The 22,022-nt window shown below is 63.3% G+C and overlaps 2 protein-coding genes across 4 annotated transcripts in view; both read right to left on the bottom strand.

The window, feature by feature from the left end:
* Positions 1–334, bottom strand: part of MYO1F (myosin IF) — a 32,959-nt gene extending 32,625 nt beyond the window's left edge. Inside the window, exon 1 of the mRNA XM_042977981.1 lies at positions 193–334. Within this exon, the coding sequence (XP_042833915.1) occupies positions 193–195 (3 nt within the window). The 5' untranslated portion in view covers positions 196–334. The remainder of the gene's footprint in view (positions 1–192) is intronic.
* A 1,315-nt stretch (positions 335–1,649) lies between these two features.
* On the bottom strand, positions 1,650–21,383 carry ADAMTS10 (ADAM metallopeptidase with thrombospondin type 1 motif 10). 3 transcript variants are annotated; one of them, XM_042977982.1, is made up of 26 exons: positions 21,348–21,383; positions 18,904–18,985; positions 17,446–17,632; positions 16,939–17,285; positions 16,420–16,576; positions 15,185–15,402; positions 13,468–13,551; positions 13,225–13,370; positions 12,766–12,809; positions 12,505–12,610; positions 12,271–12,417; positions 11,927–12,068; positions 9,188–9,295; positions 8,697–8,842; positions 8,536–8,599; positions 7,343–7,445; positions 6,824–6,957; positions 6,593–6,716; positions 5,573–5,653; positions 5,323–5,486; positions 5,102–5,228; positions 4,879–5,008; positions 4,308–4,512; positions 3,886–4,062; positions 3,646–3,805; positions 1,650–2,412 (listed from the first exon to the last, which is right to left on the bottom strand). In XM_042977982.1, the coding sequence occupies exons 3-26, from the start codon at positions 17,531–17,533 to the stop codon at positions 2,303–2,305; spliced, it is 3,312 nt and encodes a 1,103-aa protein (XP_042833916.1). In that variant the 5' UTR covers positions 17,534–17,632; positions 18,904–18,985; positions 21,348–21,383; the 3' UTR covers positions 1,650–2,302. The 3 variants fall into 3 exon arrangements, with proteins under 3 accessions (XP_042833916.1, XP_042833917.1, XP_042833918.1); XM_042977983.1 differs by lacking the exon at positions 21,348–21,383 and having other exon boundaries at positions 2,298–2,412; positions 5,097–5,228; positions 18,904–19,002; XM_042977984.1 differs by lacking the exon at positions 21,348–21,383 and having other exon boundaries at positions 2,298–2,412; positions 4,879–5,004; positions 18,904–19,002.
* Positions 21,384–22,022: the final 639 nt, after the last annotated feature.

Raw genomic sequence — 22,022 nt, 5'->3', positions numbered from 1 at the left:
CTGGCACCACCCGATGTGAACTTGGACCCTGGTGAAGGATGCTGGGGCATCTGAGCTGCAGAGAGGGACCCCCCAAAAGGTCCTCTGTGCCCCTCCCCCTGGCCCCACCTTCTGATGGTGGCCCTGGGGCACCTCCACCTGGGTGGTTGCTCCCCACCCCTGCACTCGAGGACCCGGCCTTGAAGGACTTACCATGGTGAAGGTGTGCCACCCCTGGGGAGCGCCCGAATGGGTCGTGGCGGGGGTCCAGGCTCAGGGCGTTCTGGGGGGCGGCTCGGGCATGGCCCTGCTCCTGCTCCTGTACCGGACTCCTAGCCTAGTTCCTCTTACAACAGCCCCCCCTCCCACTTCCTTTGGCGGGAGGGGCCTCTGCTACAGGGGAGGAGGGACGCTGGGCCCCAGGGCGGGGAGAAAGCTCCAGCAGCAGAGGCAGGGCTGTTTGGGGCTCAGCCTGGAGGGAGAGGTCAAGGGTGGCCGCAGCTGGCGGGCCCCAGAAGGCCCCTTCTCCAACTGCGGGGACAGGAGCTGCGGCTGACAGCACTCAGGTCAGCTGGCTGCAGGACTGACTGTTCTTCCAGGGGGGCATCAGGGACCTATCGGGAGGCTCCGGCCTCTTTAGAACCACTTCAGAGGTGTGTCTGTTTGGGCACCTCTGAGCAAACTCCCGCTTCCAGGGCCGCCCCTGCCGCTCCTTCCTCCAGAAAGGCCTTGGAGGGCCACGTGTGTCACGAGGAGTGCAGGAGTACCAGGAGCCACGGGCAGCTCTTAGGCTCCCAGGCTTTGGATGTCAGCTCTGGATTTAACAACCCATCGGGTGGTGCCAGATTTAACAACCTGCTACTTCAGGGGCGCCCCACTTTCTTATAAAGTGGGGGGTGCTGGCTCTCCCCCAGGGCCTGGCACACACAGGGTTCCATCAGGTGTTGGCTCACCTCCTGGTCTCCCCTTGACATTTAGGACATGGCAGTTCGGAGAGGTCGGCGCCTCCCGGCCAGGAGGAGGAGGAGGTCGGCCAGGGGGAGGAGGAGGTCGAGGCCGAGGCAGGCGACCCTGGGAGCCTGCGCTCCTGGCGGTAACACAGCATCGTGCTTCGAGGCCGGCAAGCCGCAGCGTCCCCTAGTGGCCACACCTGGGGAGGAGCGAGTTTCTCCCGGAATCGCTCGCACAGGCGGGGGGCGCTGGGTAATCTCAGCGGTGCCTCCAGGCACCTGCGGACAAGCAGGCAGGTGGACCTTCTCCTTGCTGGAGGCTTCAGAGGGGGGTTCTGCAAGGAGGTGACGCTTGGGCCGACGCCGGAGGGTGAGTCGGAGTCAACCGGCTGAAAAGGGAAGGGGAGGGACCACCTGGCGGAGGAAGCAGGTCTAGCAAAGGCCCGGAGATGGGAAGCCGGCGGGAGATTGAGGAACTTCGGGGAGGCCGCGTGCGGCTGGGCGGGAGCGAGCCCCGGGCCTGGGGACGTGGTGGCCGGGATGGCAGGTGCCTGACCGGGTAGCTCTGAGCGCCTCCTTGAGAAGCTGTAAAATCACTGGACTCTGGTCTGTGCTGGTAAAAGGCCCCTTTGGACTGATGGGGGCCACCTGCGAGGGGCCGCGGCCGCATCCATTCGGTGGCGGGGACGGAATGTGAACAGACATATTGACGCTCGGAAATCTACACAAGACAGAACTTTATTGATGGAGGGCTTCCTGGCGAGGGGTGTGTGGGCCCCAGGGCAGGGCCTGTAGCACCATGATGGGGGCGCCTGGATGTCGGGGTCCCCCTGGGGCAGGCAGGACAGAGGTTGGGGTGGATCTTGCCAGCTCTGCCTCACCCCTGTAGCTGGTCTGGTCAGGGGGAGGGTGTCAGGGAGGCGCTGCTAATCCCCCTCCCCCATGGCAGACATAGACCCCCCCCCCTCCCCCCAGCTCAGAGTGGAGGGATAGGGCAGTGCTGGGGGCAGGACACCGGCAGACCCCCTCCCCACCCCCACTCTTCACAGTACATATTCCGGTCAAAGGGGGGGCAGTATTGGGGGCTCCCTAGGGGTGGGCGAAAAGGGCGCTAGGGCGAACAGTTGTTCCCTCCTCAAACCCACCCTGGAGGGGGTCTCACTATGAACTGGGAGAGGGGATGAGGAGGGGCCCTGGGGGTGGCCAGCCCCTCTCCACCCCCCCAGCCAGGGGCCCTGCAGGGGTTCCCAATAAATAACTTCCGGCTTCGTCTCACCCAGCTCCCGCCCCCTCGGGCTCCTTCAGGCTGGCCAGCTGCAGGCATGGTCCCCTCCAGCCGGCGCCCAGCTGTGGCTCCGGGGCCCGCGCGCCCCCTAGCGGCCCTGGCAGGTTTTGCAGCACATCTGGCGGAAGTAGGCTCTGCTGCAGAACTGAAATTTGAGCACCAGGGGGCAGTAGGCGACCTTGTTCACATCCTTGCACTCTGGAGGGGGCGGGAGAACGGGGTCGGGGTGGGGAGGGGGGAAGGGGGGAAGGGAGGGATCAGATCTCAGCGCCCCTTCCCTGAGGGGCGCGTCCGCAGCCCGCACAGGGCTTCCTGGCTTCCCGGTGCCTCAGTTTCGACCCCTCTCGGAGGGAGCTTATAACTATGAAACTCAAGGCGGGGCTTCTAAATATGCGATCAGGCTTTTGGAGGATTTTGAGAGAGTGCGCCGGGTCTGGGAGTATTCCCTTTCAGTTATCCTTTTGGTCCAACCGGGGCTGCCATCCTTCCACGTTTTCCTTTGTGACAGACTGAGGATTTTGAACTCCAGAGGAGTCACTTCCTTTCTGGTTATTTGTGTATTTTGTGTTCACGGCAATCCGCTGTCTGATCGGGACAATGATGCGGGCTCCCACTTGGGCAGTGATGTATGGTAGGGCCTGGTGCTTAACAAAGGGCTTCGCGTGGCTTGTTTTATTCCATCTCCCTCACGCAGCCCCCCCCCCCAAGTGAATCTAGTATTGACCCCCTTGACAGATTAGAAAACCAAGGCACAGAGAAGGAAGCTCAATCCAGTTTGGTTCTAGTGCCCAGAGGAAGTGATCTATTGCTCTGTATGGAAAATACTTAGGTAGAAAAAAACAAAAAAACAAAAAAACAAAAAAACAAACGGACGTATTTAAAGCAGTGGTTCTCAAGGGAATGCTAGTTTGCCCCCCAGAGGACATTTGGCCGAATCTGGAAACATTTCTGGTTGTCACTACAGGGAGTGGGGAAGGGGGGACGGCGGCGGCGGGTGCGGGAGCGCTCTTGGCATCCCGCAGATACAAGTCAGGAACGTTGCTGAATATCCTACAATGCATAGGGCGCCCCCTCGAATTATCTGGCCCCAAACATCAATCGTGCCCGAGGTTGAGAAATTCTGACTTAAAAAAAAATCAAGCAGCTAATGGGACAAGTGGAGATGAACAGGGTGAAGGCCATGCAGGTGGGCTGGGGGGAATGGCCCGAGTCTGGGGGCCCAGAAGGATCAGGTGCCTAAAAAGCTAGGCACGCAGTGGCAGTTCGTACATGTTTGCAGGGAGGGGTGGTGCAGGACGGCCTGGAGGGGACAGAGAAAGGCACTTCGGTGGCTGCAGAAGCTCCGGGCCAAAGGTCAGGACCCCTACGCTCTCCTGTGGCTTCCTCCGCACCGGGCCCTCCCGCCGCCCCTCGGCCTCCCGCCCCACATACCTTCGGGGCCGTCCCCGGGGGGCGCGCTGTCGCACTTGGCTTCGCACTGCTGCGTGGCGGGGGGCCGCAGGGCCTCGGCGCACTCGCGTGACGGCTGCCCCGTGTGGCTGGAGCAGCGCACCGCCCTCTGTTGCTGCCCGAGGCCGCACTGTGCGGAGCACTGCGGGGAGTCGCCGCTGAGCCTGGGCAGGCCGGGCCCCCGGGCGGCCCCCGCCCCCGCCCCCCAGGGCGCCGACCTACCTCGCCCCACTCGCCCGCCACCCAGCGAGCTGGGGGGCAGCGGCGCAAGTTGCAGCGCATGGTGGCCGGCGGCTTGGCCGCGGGCGGGCAGTGCCCGGGGGGCAGCGTGGCGCGGTGGTCCGAGCTCTTGCAAAGGACGACGCGGTGGCGGAGGCCTGGCCCGCAGCTGGGGGTGCACTGCAGTTGGAGAGGGGGTTTCGTGCTCACGGGCGCTCCAGTCCCCGCACGCACCGGGGTGGGGAGGATGGTCGTGCGGAGGGAGGCGAGGAGGGGTCCGGCTAACCTCGGGCCGGTCTGGAGGGGGCGCTCTGGGCCCAGCAGGAGGGGCTCGTGACCGCGCAGCGGTGCCTCGGTGGGCACCCCGATGTGGGCCCCCCGGTCCCTACCCCCCGCTGCGCAGCTAGCGGGAAGGGGCGGCTGACCTCTGACCAGTCCAGGGCCGCCCACTCCGGCGGGCAAGCGGGGCCCTGGCAGGCCTCCAGCACTGGCGGGCGCGGCTGCGGGCACGCGCTGTCGTCCAGCGCCTTCTCCTCGGCGGCCGACACGCGGCGCTGGCACACGACGGAGCGGCTGCGCACGCCCGCATCACAGCTGCGGCTGCAGCGCGACCAGTTCCCCACCACCCAGCTGTGGGGAGGGGCGGGTCTGAGAGAGTGTGCGGGGCGGGGCTCCCCGAGGGCGGGGTGCCGGCCTATCCCCCTCCTCCCCCATAACCGGCATCTTTGTGGAAACTGGCCCGCGGTGGGGCGGTGGGGGGGGGGGTGCCTGCTGCTTGCAACATTATCCCGCGCTGGGGGGATCGTCGCCCTGTACCCGCGCTGCGCCTGGGGACGTGCAGCACCCCGGCGGACGTGATCACCTGGACCCGGCTAAGGGGCATCAGGGGTCCGACCCCACCCCCACCCCCCTCCAGTCTTGGGAGCACACGCTCCTCTGCTCTGAGGAGCACAGCCCGCCCCGCTCTTGTCGCCCTGCGCCCTGGCAGGCACTCACTCGGGTGGGCAGGGCTCTGTGTTGCAGGCGCGCTGCCTCTTGGGCAGTTTGCTGTGGGCGCTGCAGTGGTGGGGGGCCACGGCCGAGCTGTCCAGCTGATTGCGGCACTCCACGGCCTGCACCTGGCTGCCTGGGGGTGGGCGAGAGACCCGCTCAGCCCTGCCACGACCAGAAGGTCAGCCCAGGTGACCCGGGCCCGCCCCTGAGCCCACCCCGACCTCACCGCCGGCACACTGGGCGGAGCACTTGGTCCAGGGTGCATAGTGCCAGGAGTAGGGGGGCAGTGCATCTCGGGCGATGGGCGCGTTGAAACGGTAGCGGAGGGCAGCCAGCTCTGTCCGGGCCAGCACCTGAGGCGGGGGAGGGGGCCATCACGTGGAAGCCAAGCTCTAGTCCCCACAGGGAGGCCAAGGTCTTCCTGCACCTCGCTCCCACTGTCGTTACCATGACGATGAGAGACGCATTTATAGGTCCCAGGGCTTCCAGGCTCTGTGTCTGATCTGGCCCCTGTCGCAGCTGAAAGGTGGTCCCAGCCAGGGGCAGGCGGTGCGGCTGGGGGGTCCCGGGCAGCCCCTCCAGCAGCAGGGACTCCTGGTCTCCCTTCAGGGCTAGGGGGACAGCACAGGGGTCAGACCCCCAGCCACGCTGACCCCCTCCTGACCCCCCAGTCCACGTCCCTCCACCTCCGGCTCACCCAGGTGACTGAGGGAAAGGTTCAGGTCCTGGATGAAGATGTGGACGGAGCCTTTGGGGATCCAGACGACTTCCTCATACCCTGCAGGGTGGAGCTGAGAGGTCGCCCACTTGGCCCTTCCCCCACACCTGCCTACCTCCCCCGTTCCTGGCCCCTGATGACAACAGCTAACCACTACTGCGCTAAGTGCTCACAGGGACCTTCCACAGCATCCCTGGCTCCGGGCCTGTGAATCGGATGTGTTGTCACACCCATTTTACAGATGACGAGACTGAGAGGCTCGGAGAAGCTAGGCAACGCACCCAGGTTTGACCGCTAGGAACTGGCTGGGCTGGGGTTTGAACCCAGACTTTCCTGCCTCTCTGACCACCACAGTGGCCTGGTCCACCCCCTCCCCCTCAAGCATGCAGCAGGGCTGGCTGTGGGCACAGGGAAGGGGGCACCTTGGAGGCCCCGACCCACATGGCGACGCAGCGATTTTAAAAGCTGGAGTTAGGTTCGCAGTGGGCGCCACCACCTACATCCCGGGCCCCTCCCTGTCCCCTGGACCCTACACTTGGGCCTCACTGTGTGTTTGCTTCCAGAAGTCCCTGCTCCCATCCCCCCACCTCCTCCCTGGGGTCTCTCTTCTGCCCAACGTGGGGAAGCATAGTCAAGTTCACCACAGCCTGCAGATGTCCCTCCCCTAGTTAGCCTTTCCCCCTAGCATGGTGTCCCTCAGCCCCCTGGCTCAGACCATGGAGAGGGGTCAACCCCCCCGCTGCCCCAGACCCGGTGCCAGGCCCCCAGGGTGGGGGGAGGGGAAAGGTTTAGGTCGCTGACCTTCTCCTCACGTTAACTGCCAAGGCTTAGGCACCAGAGCCCAAGCTGGTCCCCGACCCTGATCTGAGGCATTGCTCTGCCCCCGGGACTTTTTGGGGTCCCCACGGGGCCCCTGGCTGCTGTGACGGGCCTGTGCTGCCCCCCTGGCCCCCCTCCGTCGCCAAGTGGGGAGAAGGAGAGGAAACGGAGATCTCTCACCGGCTGCAGGCGAAGCTGGGCTGAAGACCCCCTCAATGGTTTCACAGGCACTGCCGTCACCACCACACACCCTGCACTTGTCCTCCCTCAGGTCAGAGCCCAGGACCCGGTCACAGCCCACGTGCTGGGGAGGGGGGTGGGGCGGGGGGTGGGAGTGTCAGCGAGCCCTGCCTCCCTGCCTCCACCCCTCCGTTCCCTTGCCCTCTCTCCACCTCTGGGAGTCCCCTCCACCTTGCACTCGCCGCTGACGCAAATGTCCACCGTGTCTGGGCGGCAGGGCGTCCCGTCCACCACGGCTGCCGCCCTCTCGGTGTAGAAGTTGAAGCCTTCAGCCAGGCACGTGAGTGAGCAGGCCTTCACGCCCCCTGGGGGGGCACAGCCCCGTCAGACCCCGAGGGCCTGACCTGCTTGCTCCCTGGGGGAGCTCCACGGGGGACATCCCGCTTGCTCCCTGGGGGATCTCCACGGGGGACACCCCGCTTGCTCCCTGGGGGAGCTCCACGGGGGACACCCCGCTTGCTCCCTGGGGGCGGCGAGGCATAGGGCAGACCCCAGACCCGACAAGGACGGGCAGGTTGGGCAGACAGTCGGGGTTCCCTGCGTCCAGCTGAGGAACTGCTGAGCCACATCCTGGGCTCTGGGGCCCCTTGGGTGAAGGGGGTGCTCTGGGCAGCCCCCCCCCCGCCCCAATGTTGTATCCACCTGCTGCTGTCCTCCACTTCCCCACGGCCTCCTGAGGTCCTCACTCACCTCCTCGGTATGTCTTCCATGTGTAGAATTTTCCACGGAAGGGGACACTGTCAAATTCAGAGCACTGCATTTCCCTGAAGTCCTGAGAGCCTGGGGGACAGTCCTGGGGGCGAGAGAGGAGAGAGGGAGGGAGGCCAGCTGTAGGGGGGATGCAGGTAGGGCACAGGCTCAAGGCCAGAGGCCTGATGCTCAGAGCAGGGATGGGTTGGAGGGGTGAGGCTGAAGGCAGAGAGGCCAGGGAGGAGGCTGTGGAGGGCCAGGTGAGACTGGTCAGTGGCCTGGGCTAGGCCTGGAGCCGGAGGGATGGGGACGTCTGAGATGGAGCAGGTGACTCATTAGAGCGTGGGGCCAGCTGGGGATGATGGCTGGGTTTCTGGTTTCAGACCATGAGGCCTTTCTTGAGAGAGCAGGCCTAGAAAGGAGCAAGGGGCACTCTTTATGAGGTGTGTGTGTGTGTGTGTGTGTGTGTGTGTGTGTGTGTGCGCGCGCGCATGTGGACTCCCTGGAGACATGAGCCCCTCCAGGTGGAGCTGGGAAGGCCACCCACCCCTCACTGCAAAGCTTTCCCTGGCCTCTGAGCCCTCCTCTCCCCCCACCGCCCCTGCAGTGAGTCCTGTGCTTACTGGGTGTGTACATATAAGGCTCATTTACAGCCAGGAGCCCCAACCAGCCATGGGGACCCCCCAGCGTTTAATAAAGGGGCAGCAGTGGAGAAAAGGAGACAGAAGGTGTAGCCCGAGAGGCTGGGGGTACAGGGCACGGGTGGTGCGGGCAAGGCAGGAGTTTGGACCGGGCCGAGGTACCTGGTTGGAAGGGTGTGCAAGCAGAGGACCCCAGCGTGGCCACTGGGTTTGGTGACAGGGGTGGGTTGGCTTGGGGAATTTGGGCTTTGAAGGGAGGGGGTGAGGCTCGCCATAGCTGGTGGAGGTTGTGGGGGTCAAGCAACTTCAAGGTGGGAGACTCATCTGCTGAGAAATGGAAGGAGCTAGACGCTTGCAGGGCGTGCTGGGCCGGGTGGGCGCCGGGGCCCAGGGGCAGGTGTAGGGAGGGCAGGACAGGGCGCGGCTAGCCGCCGCAGGGTCCCGAAGAGACGGCAGGTGCCCGGCTGAGGCTCGTCCGAAGCTGATTCGTGCCCCTTTTCCAAACATAAGAAGGGCCGCGGATACCCGGCCTGGGGTCCTGGGGAAACTCACGTCGGTGTTGCAGGAGCGGTGCCGCCGTCTCTCACCCAGGCAGTACTTGCCCCCGATCGTTGGCCTGGAAGGGGGAGGGGCACAGGGGAGATACCGGGCGGGGGGAGACAGACGGCGGGGCCCGCCCCAATCTCCCTTTCCGAAAGGTCCTAAGGTCTGACCTGGGGCTGTCGCAGTGACGGCTGGAGGAGGACACGCCGCCGCCGCACGTCCGGCTGCAGTCGCCCCACGGGGTCCACGGGCCCCAAGCCCCGTCCACGCCCTCCGGCCGCGACCCGAAGGGGACGCACACTCTCTTGTAGCACCACTGAGGAGAGGAGGGGGAGGCGGAGGGGGTGAGTCCGGCTCCCGGGATCCCGGCGCTCCTTCCTGCCCCACCCCTCCCCCCAGCCGGGGGTCTCAGCACCCCTGGGAGGGGACGGAAGGGGGAGGGTGGAAGTCTGAGGACCCCGACGCAGGCAGCGCAGGGGCGTCGCCTACGCAGACGGCCACCATCAGGAGGTGAAACTAGCTTGGGACCCAAGCGGCGGGAGACGGGGCGGGGCCTGCGGGGAGGGGGCGGGGCCAGAGCGAAGGGAAACTGGAACTGCGGCGCGGCGGGCGTGGCTCGGGGCAGGGGGCGGGGCCGGCGGGCGGCCTCGGCCGCGCTCACCCCCTTGTCGATGGTGTGCGTCTGGCACAGCGTGCCCTCGGCGGCTGGAATGCTGTTGGTGATGCACCGGTTGCTCTTGCTCAGACACCACAGCTCGCTGCAGACCTCCTGCGGGCCAAGGCGCCCGCTCAGGCTCGCCCCCCGCCCTCCTCCCTCTGGCAGCCCGCCCGCCAGGCGGCGACCCGCTCTCTGCCGCCTAGCAGTGGGGCCCCGGCGCTCCTTTGCTGGGTCTCAAGGAGCCTTCTTGAATCCTCCTGTGGGGCATGGCCTGAGACCTCCTCTCTGCCTCGTGAGCCGCACTTATCCAACGTCCGTGTGTGCCATCAACTCCCTTATGCATTATTACCCCTGTTTCACTGAGAAAACCAAGGCTCAGACAGGTAAAGTCACTTGCTAGGGATCACACAGCCCCTGAGGGGCAGCCTGGGTTCTAACCCAGACCTTTGATGGACCGGTCTGTGATCCATTCACCCTGGTGCCTCCCGAGTTTCCAGAAGGAAACTTGGGACCTGTTGATGAAGCAGCCCCTGGGAAAACAGCAATTCTGAAAACTCAGGCCTGGGAGACGGCTCAGGTCAAAGGCCTCGTTTCTGAGTTTTTCCAGCTGGTGGTCCTCCTCGTTGCCCCCACCCACCCTGGGGAAGCTCCCAAAGCTTTTAATCTGTGGGAGGCCGGGGGGGGGGGTGGGGTGGAGAGCGGGCAGGGGGAAAGGCCAGGCTGGATCTGGGTGGGATATTCCTGTACCTCCCTCACTGAAAAATCTGCCCACCTTCTTGTCTGAGTCCTGCTGGGGCTGGGCCAGTCCCAGGAAGTCACTCTGACACTTTAGGTTAATATCCTGGGACAAACCCCAACGGGTTCAAGTGTGGCCAAATCTCTGACCCTCTAGCCTATGTCCTGCCCCACCTCCCAGGGTCTTCCCTCCCAACACCCAAGAAGTGGAGATCCTTTGGTCTCCTTTTTACTAATTATGTGTCATTTCCTCTCTGAACCGAATGCTTTCAAGTTTTGAAGGTTTGGGATTGGACCAATCAATGGCTACAGCAGGGTCCCTTGTCTGGGTCAGCCTCTGAGAGACACCTGCACACATGAGAAGTTCAGAAGGTTTTTCTCAAATCTGCTCCCTCAAACGTCCTCCAGAGTCCCTGCCTTCTGCCCCTTCAGGGCACACATCTCAGCTAAAAACTCATCCTGGATTTCTGGCTTCACTTGGCTTGCGTCCTCCTGGCCATTTGTAAAAAAAGATCACATGCCCCAGGGCCCCTCGGGACACCTCTTAAAGAGAGCTGGCTGTTCCAGTCCTGCTTTTCCTCCTGTCCACAAGGAGGCGCTGTGGTGCACATGCATGAGCAGGGGTAGGGGTGGGAGGGCACTCTGGGAGACAGCCGATCGCCCCGACTTGCAGCACATGCCCCTCTTTGGGCCTCAGTTTCCTCATCTACAACAGAGGCCTTGCCTACCTAAAAGGGAGAGGCATGTGGCAGGGTAGATATGAAAGGGATTGCATAAATTCCCTGATGTTGTGTAACAAGGACCACAGCTATCTCTAGACTAGGCTCGAGGCCCAGCCCTTTACACGTTAGCCAAGTTACATGTAGTCAATACTTTCCCCCTTTGCCAGGGGCGCCGGGAAGATGATCCTTGGAAAAATAAAAGGAAGAATCAATTCAACATACAGCCAGCACCCATCCACACTCCATATTCTGGCACCTCCTCCCCTCCCCTACCTCCTTGTGACATTTGGAGTCACAGAGAGACCTGGATTCGAATCCTGGCTAAGACGTGTTCTCGAACTGTGACTTTGGGCAAGGCACCCTCCCTACTCCTCAGTCCCTTCATCTGTCACGTGGGATCGTCAAGAGTTTCGATGAGATGATACGTATCACACGCTTAGCACATAGCGAGTGCTCAGTAAGCGGCAGGCATTGTCATCATTGTTACGACACCTGGGGTAGGCAGATGCCCTAGGGTAGCTTCCAGATTTTTTTAGAAATTCATTAAGGTTGCTGTCCTTAACAGCCAAGTTGGGGGTGGGGGTGGGGGTGGGCAAGAGTCGCTTTACCAGCTGCCTGTTCTTGTGTTGAGTGAACATGGCCTTAGCTTGGCCATGTCAACTCTCACCTCTGGAGTCTTGAGGAAGCCAGCAGGCCTCCAGTTTCTTGGGGGCAGCTGGGAGCGGGACCCCCAGCTGGCTCGCCCATGACAGGACGGGGCTCTGGAAGTCGATCTAAACCTCACAAAGAGTGAGGGGGTTGGTCAGGAGGCTCAGGCTCGTCCAGCCAAGGGTCAGGGCCAGGTGATCGTGTGAACCAGTTGCTGCGGGGGGATGTGGGGAGTGCAGACAGGGTGGTGTCCTTGGAAGGCTCTGTCTGGTTCTTTGCCAAGTGGGGAAGATGGTCCATCCCCAGGGAACTATTTCCACCCAGTTTGGAAGTCTGGTTAAAAATGGCCCAGTGAGGGGGCTTGGGACGTTAGTTCTGCTAAAGCCACAGGTGGCCTGATATGCTGGACAGAAGGTAATGCCCAGGCTCTCCCTGGCCCCGCCCCCCCAAAATCAGGGGGTCTGGAGGACCAGGAGATCCCATTCTCCACCCCAGTCATTGCTGGAGAGCATGTGACCTTCGCACACCCGTGCACCTCTTCTCCCCCAGCCCCCAAGGGGGCTCACCCCCTTCCCGGCTCTCCCACCCCCTGCGGCCCCTCCCCTCCCAGGAAGGAAAGCAGGAAGGCTCTCTCTACCCCGTATTTACACTGACGCGATTTGACTCCATGTTGGAAGCGGCACTGTTCATCCGCATCGTAGGCCTGGCCGGGTGCTACGGTCGGGTACACGAAGTCCTGTCTGGGGGGCCGGTTGTTCAGGCACAGCCCCAGGCCTGAGCTGTGGTGAGAAGAAAGCAGCTGTCACGTTAGGGGGCTGCAGCCGAAGAGCTCAGGGAACCCACCCAGCTGGGGGCACGGGTCCCAGGGAGCAGCCCTGCAGGGAACGGCCCCCCCCTCCCCCTCGGAGGCACTCTGGTTTCCAGACCCTTCCCCCGCCCCCGCGAGCCTGAGTATGGACAGGCGGGCGGGCACGTCCTCACTCCAGAAAGCTGGTGATGTAGTCGCGGCTGCAGGACGACCACACGAAAGGGTTGGTCTTCATGGTGATGTGGGCGGCCATGAGCTTTGCTGGGTCCTGGCCACGGGCCCCGCAGCTGTTCCCCACGCCATCGTGGTTCATGCCAAACCTGGGGAGAGCAGGGTCGGCTCTGCGGGCGCCCCGGGAGCCCGCCCCGCAGTCCCCGTGCTCCCCCTGCCGCGTCCCCCGGCCTCACGTGTGTCCGATCTCGTGGGCGATGGTGAAGGCCGTGGCCAGGCCAATGTCCTCGTTGATACTGCAGCTCCTCTCCCGCTCGCACATCCCGCCCACGGGTGCCAGGCCTGCGCAACGGGCACGCGGGGCGGGGCTGGGCTCAGGCTGCGGTGACAGGCCCGGCCACCCTGCCGGCTACCCTCTCCCCCCTCCCCCCACCGGGGCCGGGGTCAGCCGGTCCCCTGCCTTCACGGGCGCCTGCAAGCCCAGGGGGCATAAGTACCTAGCGTGCCACACGGTTTGTTCTTGTAGATGCAGATGTCGTGGCTGTGGAGGGAGAGCGGGGCGGTGAGGGGCTGGGCTGCCTCCCTGAGCCCTGCTGGTGCCGCCATGACCATCTGGGGCGGCTCACTTCTGCCTGCCTCTCGCCCCGAGCCTTGTGCTCTGCCCCCAGCCGACCTTGGGGATGCCGGGGGTGCGCGAGCGACTGGCTGACCGCAGGAATGAGACGGCGAGTGAATGGGTGCACCTGTGCCCACCTGGCCCACTGGCCCTGCGCCTCCCCCCACCTGCTCTCAGGCTCCCAGCAGCCCCTCCCCGCCCCTGGCGCCCCACTGGAGTGGCCGAAGCTTCCCAGCCTCTCCCATCTCCCGGCAGGCGTGCCCCCTGCTTGGACCTGGACGGTCCCCGGGACCGCTTGCTCCCCCGGCCCACGTCCTGGAGCCCTCCCCGCCCCCCTCACCGCGTGATGAGCACCGCTGTGTCATGGTTGGCCACACCGTTCTCCGGAATGGCGTTGCCATGGCCGCTGCGGTTCACGATGGATTTCTGCCACTTACAGAAGCTGTCCAGGGACTTCCCGGCGTGGTGGGTGATCTCCAGGGTGGGCTGCGGGCAGACAGAGTGAGGTGCATGGGCGCCAGCCGCCCTGGGAGGGCAGGCAGCGCTGGTGTGCAGGGGTGGGGGGGGTGCGGGGCCCGCGCACCTGGTCCTCCGTGAGCAGGATGAGGCGTGTCACCAGGATATTAACGATGTTTCCCAGACTCGAGTCCTGGAAAAGTTTGGCAACCTGACCTCCAAGAAACAAGAGAGACCGAGTCTTAAGAGGGGCTCAGAGCAGAAGACAAAAGGCAAGACAGTGACGGTAGCTGTCTTTTGTCACTGTGTGCCGGGCGTCAGGCTAAGCCTCCCGGGTACGTCTTCGCACGGGTAGGTACTGCGCTCCTTCCCGTTTTACAGAGGGGCAGACTGACACGCAGAGAGCTGGCAGGTGCCCCAGGTGGGATTCGGGTCTGGGTAAGCCCGCCTACACAGCACGGTTGCTCATCAGTACATTTCTTCCTGACCCACCCCCATTCAGCTCATCCCTGCCCACCCCGCAGCAGCCCTGCACATCTGGCCTCATTCCACCGCCGTCTAAAGGTACCAATCTGAGCATCACCACAAGCAGGGGGCAGGAAGCGTTGGAGACAGTGGCCAGGGAGGGGGAGGGAGTGCCCAGGGGTGAGTGGGCCACACGGCGCAGTGATCTTGGAGCCTGGGGCATGCCTGTCCCACGTGGAAACCTCCAGAAACCCTGGCAGGTTTTAGGTAACTTTGACAGCCCAAGGGGGGGCAGCAGGGCGAGGGCAAAACGTGGCAGCATCACACACGGTATCGCGTCAACACGCTGGGCCCTCTGTCTGCTGAACCTTCTCTCCTCCCTTTTTGCTTCAGGGAAACAACAGTGCCACGTGTCAGGCTCTTACCGCGTGCCAAATGCTCCGTCTGGCTTCTCTCCCCACCCCCACCCCCCACCCCCGCCTCTCACCCTCTGTGGTAGATGCCATTATAACAGTATTTTACAAGGGCGGAAACGGAGGCTCAGGGAGATCCAGGGGCCCGACCGAGATCTGGTATGGGCAGCGGGTATATCTGAGTGTGGGTCAGTGAGGTCACCTGTACGGAGTTACAGGCAGGTGCTTGTAGGAGAGTTCCGCACGCGTACAGGTGCGGGCCCGTGTGTGTGTGCTGCTAACCCCGACAGGTATGGGCAAGCCGTGTCCTTATTTTATTTTACTTTTGAGAGAGAGGGTGCAAGTGGGTGAGGGGCAGAGAGAGAGAGAGAGAAAGAGAGAGACAGAAGAGGGGGAGAGAGAGAAGCGGGGCTCGTGTTTTACCCAAAGCGCGGCTTGAGCTCACCCTATGTGGGGCTGAGACTCACCAACTGTGAGATCGTGACCTGAGCCGGTCAGATGCTTAACCGACTGAGCCACCCAGGCGCCCTGTGTCCTTATTTTGTATAGGAGACGCTTATACAGCACCTACCGCGTGCCAAGCGCTGTTCTAAATACGTTTATCGATTCACTGCGAGCACCTTAGCCTCGTGAAGTAGGTACTATTACCAGCCCCATTTTACAGATGGGTAAACCAAGGCACAGAAGTGAAGTAACTTGTCCAAGCTAAAAAGGAGCGGAGTTGAGATTTCGGCCCCGGCCTGCAGGCTATCGAGTCCACGCTCCCGGCCGCAGAGCTCGGCTGTTTCCCCCCATTCCTCACCACACGTGCGTGGGCCTCCTTTCCCACTCCGCCCCCCTCCATTCCGGTTCCCTGGCCTCAGGTCGGGGCTAGTGGGTGGAATGGTGAGACCCCTTTTCCTGCCCCCCCCCGGGGGCTGGCTCCAGGTCTCAGGGCCCCACGCCCAGGGAGGGGGAGGCACTTACAATGTTCATGATGGCCAGCACGTACTGTTCCACGTCTCGGCGCCCGTGGTAGGCCACCATCATCTTGTCGGCCACCACCAGGGTCTCCACGTAGCGCTCTCGGCTGACCGAGCGCTTCAGGCCTGGCTGGCCACGCTCTGTTTCATTCCCCAGGGGCCTGGCGGGTGGCGGCTTCAGGGTGCGCAGCCACCATGGCCGCCCCTTCCACGGTTTCTCGTCTGGATGGACAACTTCTGGTCAATCCGCTGCCTGCCCTTACTGTCCAGCCACCTGTCTGATGGCTCATCTGCCCAACTGGCCGCCAGACCCCTCATTCTTCGGCTACTGGGTGTTCTGGTTGCACAAGGTCTGGCTCTACAGTGCGTCCGTTGCGCAGACGTCTGGTTCTACAAGGAAGGGGCTGCCCCACTGCCCAACTGGCTGGTCGAACAGCTGTCCCATAACAGCCAGCACGACCGTATGACTTCCTGACAATTCTGTTGCCCAAACGTGTGTGTGTGTGTGTGTGTGTGTGTGTGTGTGTGTGCTTGCAGGACTTTGTGACCTTCCAACCGTGCCACGTTCTCATCATCGCACAGCCCAACTGCCCCATGGTCTTACTACCCAACCGGATCCAGTGCCACTGTCTCACGGGCCGCCCGGCTGTGAAACCACCCGCTTTTCTGTTTGTACAACTGACGGCGGTTGTACGTCTGCCACAGCGTCCTACTCCCAGACTGTCAGGTGGTATACCTCATTTAATGTCCCCGGGCTCTGCCTTTGTCCCCACGGCAACCTGTTTTTCTAGCTGTACAATTGCCCTGGTTGATATCTGTCTCATCCAGCTTTCTTACCTTCCCATTCCCTGACCCTCTGATCTAGAACTGCCCTCCTGAAAGTCTGGCTGTACATCGGACCTTCTGAACGGTGTTTTTGCTGTGCAATGGCTCAGGTATCTGCAACTACCCGGCCGCTAAACTATCTGATTGCACAGGAATCCTGGAGGTGGAGGGTTTTATACCTGAGCACCTGTCTGGCTGTCCAGCTGCCTGTGTCACTCACTGCTGGACCATCAGACTATGGCAGTGATAGATGGGCTGTTTCACCGCCCTACTGTCCTCCGGTCTGGCTGTCTGCCATTTCTCCCCGCATGTAGCTACCTGCTGACCTTCTGCAGGGAGAGACACTCCTGCCTACCTCTGCCTTAAGGCAAAGATGTGCAGCCCCTCTGCCCATCCCCAGAAAGACAGGTGTACCTCTCACTCCACAGGCTGTGTCCAGGTGGGGGTGACGCAGAGAGGAGCGCTTGTATACTACATGGGGGCCACTCTCCTCTGGGCCCTGGGTTCCTTTGGGCCCAACTTGCAGGGGCTCGATCAAGTATTCTTCTTCATCTGCCACAATGAGGCCATGCTAGGGGTTGGGGAGTGGGCAGAGGGCTTGGATCAGATTTTGCTCCCAGGCCCCATGGGGCCCTATCTCTGTCTTTATGATTTCATTCCTTCTATCTTACTGGGGTTCTGTTGCTTCTCGTTTTTCAGCTTCCTGAGGTGGATGTTCAGTTTATTAATTTTCAGCTTGACCCCTAAGGCTATACATTCTCCTCTAAGTTCGGCTTTGGCTGCGTCCTAAAAAAATAACTAATCCTTTTGATGAGCTCAAAATGCTTTCAAACTATCCACCGTGATTCCTTCTCTGACCTCTACGTAGGAATGTTTTTCTGAACTCCCAAACTTGTGGGCATTTCTCCCTGCTTCCCAGAACCCTCCGCTCACCAGGCCCCCACAGGTGCTGATGGCCACACGGGAGCTGCCGGCCTGGCCCTGCAAGTGGCCGGCGTAGAGGCAGTGGGGCCGGGCAGCCCTCTGCCAGGCCAGGCCCTCCCGTGTCCAGTACTCCACGGAGACGTGCCCTGCTAGAAGGCGGGGGCTGCGGGTCAGGTTCAGCAGGAAGTGGGTGCTGGGTGCAGCCACCTTGTAGAAGAGGCGGGACTCTGTGGCTGGCCCTGTACCCCGACGCTGCCTCCGGGGGGGCGGGGGCGAGAAGGCCAGCAGTGCCCCATTATGGTCCACTCGAGTGGGGAATGCGATCTCATAGCTCTCCAGACTGGACAGGAACTCATCTGTGGGCGAGGGTCAGAGGCTTGGGGTGAGCCTTGGGAATGACCCGTGTCTTGGCTGCTTGGCTACAGGGCCTTCCCCGCATTGACTGCCATCCCAGCCCCACTGACCCTTCCTCAGCTCCTTTTTCCCTCCCCACTGTCGCCCCTGGACCACCCCTACCTTGAGACCGGAAGGCATGTAGGACTTCGAATGTGAGGCCCAGCCCCAGGGTGAGGACCCAGCGGAGGATATGGCAGGCGGGAGCCATAGAGGCCACGTGTCCACATGTCTCTCTCCAGCCCCGGCTGCCGGCAGCCCCCACAGCACCGCCTCCCCTGTTCACAGCCTGGGCAGCATCACTGGGCTCCTGGGAGGGAGGAGTTGGGTCGGGGGGGCGGGTGCCTGGTCCCACTGCCCAGTGTAGCCAGTGCCAGGGCCCCTCACTCCCAGCCCCAAGGATGCCCAAGGCATCTTCTCATTCAGAAGTCCCCCTGTCCCCACCCTCCTCTTCCTCCCTGTACTATTAGGATTCACAGGGATTTCGACTTTGTGAGCATCTATGAGGTGCCAGCTATTGGCCTGAACGTTTTTGCACCATTTCACTTCATTTCCACAATAATCCTGAGGATTCCTTCCCTGGGTAAGGACTGCGTATGATATGGAGGCTGTCCTTGCCCACCGTGGGGCTCGGTCTCCTGGGAGTGACCGAATGGGGAGAGTTCAGATTGTGACAAGTTCTCTAGGAGAAAGAACGAGGAGGCTCAGAAGCAGGGGTGTGGAGGATGAGCAGAAACTCATCCGGTGAAGGGACAGGAGAAGGCGCCCCAGACGGAGGAACAGCAGGGGCAAAGGCCCTGAGGCAGGGAGGAGCTGGGTGTGGACCCAGGACCACAACGGCTAGCCCGGCTGGGGTGTCTAGGCAGAGTGCCCGAAGGGGAGGGTGCAGGAGGGCAGTGAGGAGAGGCTGGCATGGGACTCGCTTGAAGGCTGTGTAGGTCAGTGGGCATTTTCAGCCCAGATTAAAACGGAGGCCCGTGCTTGGCTCCCCCTACTAATCCTGTCCGACCTCAGCCCTACCATTAGATCCCCTGCCATGGGTAGCACTTTCCATCCCACCAGCAGGGCTGGGTACTGCTACAGGTGGCCTCTGTTCCTGTGACCTCTCTTCTAACCCTGTATTTCCAGCCTGGCCCCTGGTTCTGCTCCTTCGCCTTTCAGATTCTTCTTTCTGGAAGCTCTAGGCCTGCCCGGCAGGTCTCAGTTTCTCTGGCATCGGCCCCGGGCCAGCTTGCTGCACACAGACACCACCAGGGGCCACTACCCTGTGCCAAACCCTCCTCCCCACTCCCGCCTCCACCCTCCTCCTCCTCCTCCTCTCTGCAGTTTCCCCCTTAATCACACACTGTCTTGTTTTCTTTGCAGCCTGGCCAAGTCTGAGAGTCGGTCCCCAAACAGGGCAGTTCAGCACGCGAGGGAGGGAGCCAGGTTTATCAACAAGATGCAGACTTAGAAGGTGACATTACCCGCTTTTGCTTGTACCCCTCCAGCAATGGGGAGTTCACGCCAAGATACTCTGGGACCCTCCTGCTCCCTTCGGCTGGGCAGGTGATTACCCCTCGTTCGTTTGTTTGTTTTTACCTTTTGGGGGCTTCGGTTGATGGCGTGGTATCAGACACCTGTGCGTGAGCCTCTCTGGGCCTCAGTGCCTCTTCTTCGGTGCCTGGACAGGGAGGGGGCAGTGAGGGGGGGGGGCGCTGGGCTGGGTGGGAAGTTCAGGGGGGGCCGACAACACTCTGCCCTTCTCCCTGACCCTGGTGAACCTCCCCTGGGAGGATGTGATCATCCTTCAGGTCCTGGTCCCCCACCAAAGCTCCCTCCTCCCCCCTGTCCCTACCTCCTCTTGCTTTCTGTCCCCTAGTCCATCCTGGAGACCCTAACCAGCTCTGATTAAATCCCTTCCTGGGTCGAGTTGCCCTGACCTCCTCCTGTCTTAACCCCCCCACACCCCCCTGCCCCCATCATGCCAAGGTGGCAGCGTTTTGATTGCAAGTGAGGCTGGAAGCCCCCTCCCCCAATCCTGTCCGTCTCCTTTCCTGCACCACCACGCCTGCTGTGGAATCTTCTCCCGCAGCGGCTCTGTGGCTCTGGTCTTGGCTGCAGTGCCTTTGAGTCTCTCCTGCTGCCCATCCCTGAAGTCCTCACAGCTGTCCTCTGGGGCTGGGCCCCTCCTCCCAAAGACCTCACAGCCTCCCTCAGCTTCTGGCTCTGCTGGGGCATGGGGGACGGTGTGGAAGGACCCATGGGTGAGGATGGGGGGTGTGGAGGGGCGGGGTCTGACGGGGAGGGCTCACAGGCGTCTGCCAGGGCAGGGCAGGGCAGAGCATCCGGGCCAGTGGCCCAGCCCGCAGGGTGGTGTAGGGAGGTGTGACCTGCCCGGGGGCACTGGGGGTGTCAGGAACAGGTCAGTGGGTCTGGGGGAGAGAATGACGCCGGTGCCGGAGAGGTTAGGGCGTTCCAGGGCCTGTGCCTGGCTGGGGGCAGCAGCGGGGGATCTACACTGTGATGTGTGCATGACTGTGTGTGTGTGTGCGTGTGTGTGTGTGTAACCGTGTAAGTGGACTGTACGTACGTATGTGGCTTGGTGTGCGGTGGTGTGTGTGCCCATGTGACCCCGTGTGTGGCCGTGTGTGTACCCGTGTGCGCGCGCACGCACACGGGCGCGTGCCCAGGCCTGGCCATTCCTCCCAGCCCCTCCTTCCAGAAGGCAGGAGGGAGGCGGCCAGCGCGGGCCGGTGCCAGCGCCGGAGGAGGAAAGGCCGCGCGGAAGCGGCCGGGAGACAGCGGAGGCTCCATCCCATCCCATCCCAGCGATGCGGGATGGACCCGCCGCTCCGCACCCAGAGCTCCGGGGGCCGCGCCGGGCAGACCCGGCCACTCCGTGGGGGCCAAGGCCGAGGCCGCCCGGGCAGAGGCCTCCTCCGGGCGCTGCACATCTGGCTGGGCGGGAGGCAGACCCTGCCGGGAGAGCAGACAAAGGCCCGCCCGCGGCCTGCGGGAGGAGGGGGCCGGCGCCCCGGCGGGTGCCCCTCACCCAGCCACTAATTAAAGGCCCTGAGCCCGAGGGGCTGGAGGCGCTCGGAGACAGACGGCTGTGGCCTCGGTGACCGACGCAAGGGAAGTGGGAGGTGCCGCTCCCACACCCAGACACAAACACACACACTGGCGAGCGACGCGCACACTCGAGGGTGGCCACACCTGCGCAGCCGGGGACCAGCAACCGGACACGCGGACCCACAAAGGACTCCCGTCCCCACACACAGCGGCGCCCTCAGAACCCGCATCCGGAGGCGAACACACAAGACACGCAGCCACACGCTCCCCGGACCCATGGGCACACTCACGCACACGCTCATTCACACACGCAAGACAGCCCGGAGACGAACGCACACTCGGGCCTACGCACACCTACACGTACACACTCGTTCACGCACTCACGCCAGACAAGGGACAAACTCACAGAGTCCCACAGAACGACATTCACCCCAAGTGCACTCCCATCCGGGCACTTACACACTTGTTACACTCAGACACACCCGGAGACGGCACGGAGACACGCGCACACTCACTGGACGTTTACATCCACAGCAGACACGAAACTACGTGCACACAACGGCTTACACACGCACCTATGCACACGCACAACACCCCTTACGATGGGTCACACGCAGACTCAAACACACCCAGACACTCCGAGGCATTTTCATGCAGACACGCGCATGCACACTCACCGCATTCACACATACGTGGATGCCCACACACACACACACACACACACACCCAGCAAACAAACCCAGACAGGCGCCCGCACGACCTCGGGGTCACACACACTTTGGGACGCCGCACGCCGACACAAGCCCCGAGGCTGGACGGTCCAACCGGCCCGGGCCCGCAGCCGTCCCCGCCCGACGCGGACGCGCAAGGTCACCCCCCCACCCCCCCGCCGCCGCGCCCCGGCCCCCTCCCCCCGGGCGCCCGCCGGGGCCCGCGGAGCCCGCTCCCCGCCGCGCCGCCCGCGCCTTTACCTGCGGCCGCCCGCCCGCCCGGGCCTCCGTCCGCCGTCTCCGCCGCCGTCTCGCCGCCCTGCGCAGGAAGGGAGGGAGCGAGCGCGGCGGCGTGGCCGGGGGAGGGGGCGCGGGGAAGGCACTTCCTGAGCCGCCTGCCAGGGTTATAAAAAACCCCCAAACCGCGCGAGGCCAGAACCCCGCCCGCCGCCGCCGCCGCCCGGCCTGGGCCGCGGGCTGGACCCGAGCCAGGGACCCGGGAGCTCGGGCGGCCCCGCCCGGACCGGCCCCGCCTCGGGGGCTGGGGGGGGGGCCGGGGTGGGAAACGGCGGGCGGGGAGAGGGGCTGCGGTGGGGGCGGGGAGAGTAAGGTGGCAGGTGGGGGAGGGGAGAGAGGCGGGGTGGGGGAGGGGAGGGAGGAAGAATTGGGTAGGGGTAAGGGGAAAAGGAGAGAGAGGAGAAGGGGTGGGGGGAGGGGAGATTGAATGGAAAGAGGCGGGAGGAGGTGGGGGATGGAGGAGGAGGCACCGTCGCGTGGGGGGTACGGAGAAGGCATGGGGAGCCGAGGGGAGGGGGGAGCCGGGTGGAGGGGTGGGGGAGGGGAGAGCCCACTCCGTCGCCGGCACCGCCAGCATCGACAACAGCTGTTATTTATTGAGGGCTAGTCCTGCTCAAACAAGCATTTATTGGGCACCAC

This window comes from Panthera tigris, chromosome A2 (assembly GCF_018350195.1).
Source record: "Panthera tigris isolate Pti1 chromosome A2, P.tigris_Pti1_mat1.1, whole genome shotgun sequence".
NCBI classification, from domain to species: Eukaryota; Metazoa; Chordata; class Mammalia; order Carnivora; family Felidae; genus Panthera; species Panthera tigris.
Note: the sequence above shows the minus strand (reverse complement) of the source record. Positions and strands in the feature narration are given on the sequence as shown.

Excerpts from the sequence above, each read along its gene's own strand:
- ADAMTS10 (XM_042977982.1), bottom strand. The coding sequence starts at position 17,533 with ATGGCTCCCGCCTGCCATATCCTCCGCTGGGTCCTCACCCTGGGGCTG. Across the intron at positions 12,810-13,224 it reads ACAGCGGTGCTCATCACGCG|CCACGACATCTGCATCTACA; the intron begins GTGAGGGGGGCG and ends CTCCCTCCACAG. Across the intron at positions 12,418-12,504 it reads GCCCACGAGATCGGACACAC|GTTTGGCATGAACCACGATG; the intron begins GTGAGGCCGGGG and ends TGCTCTCCCCAG.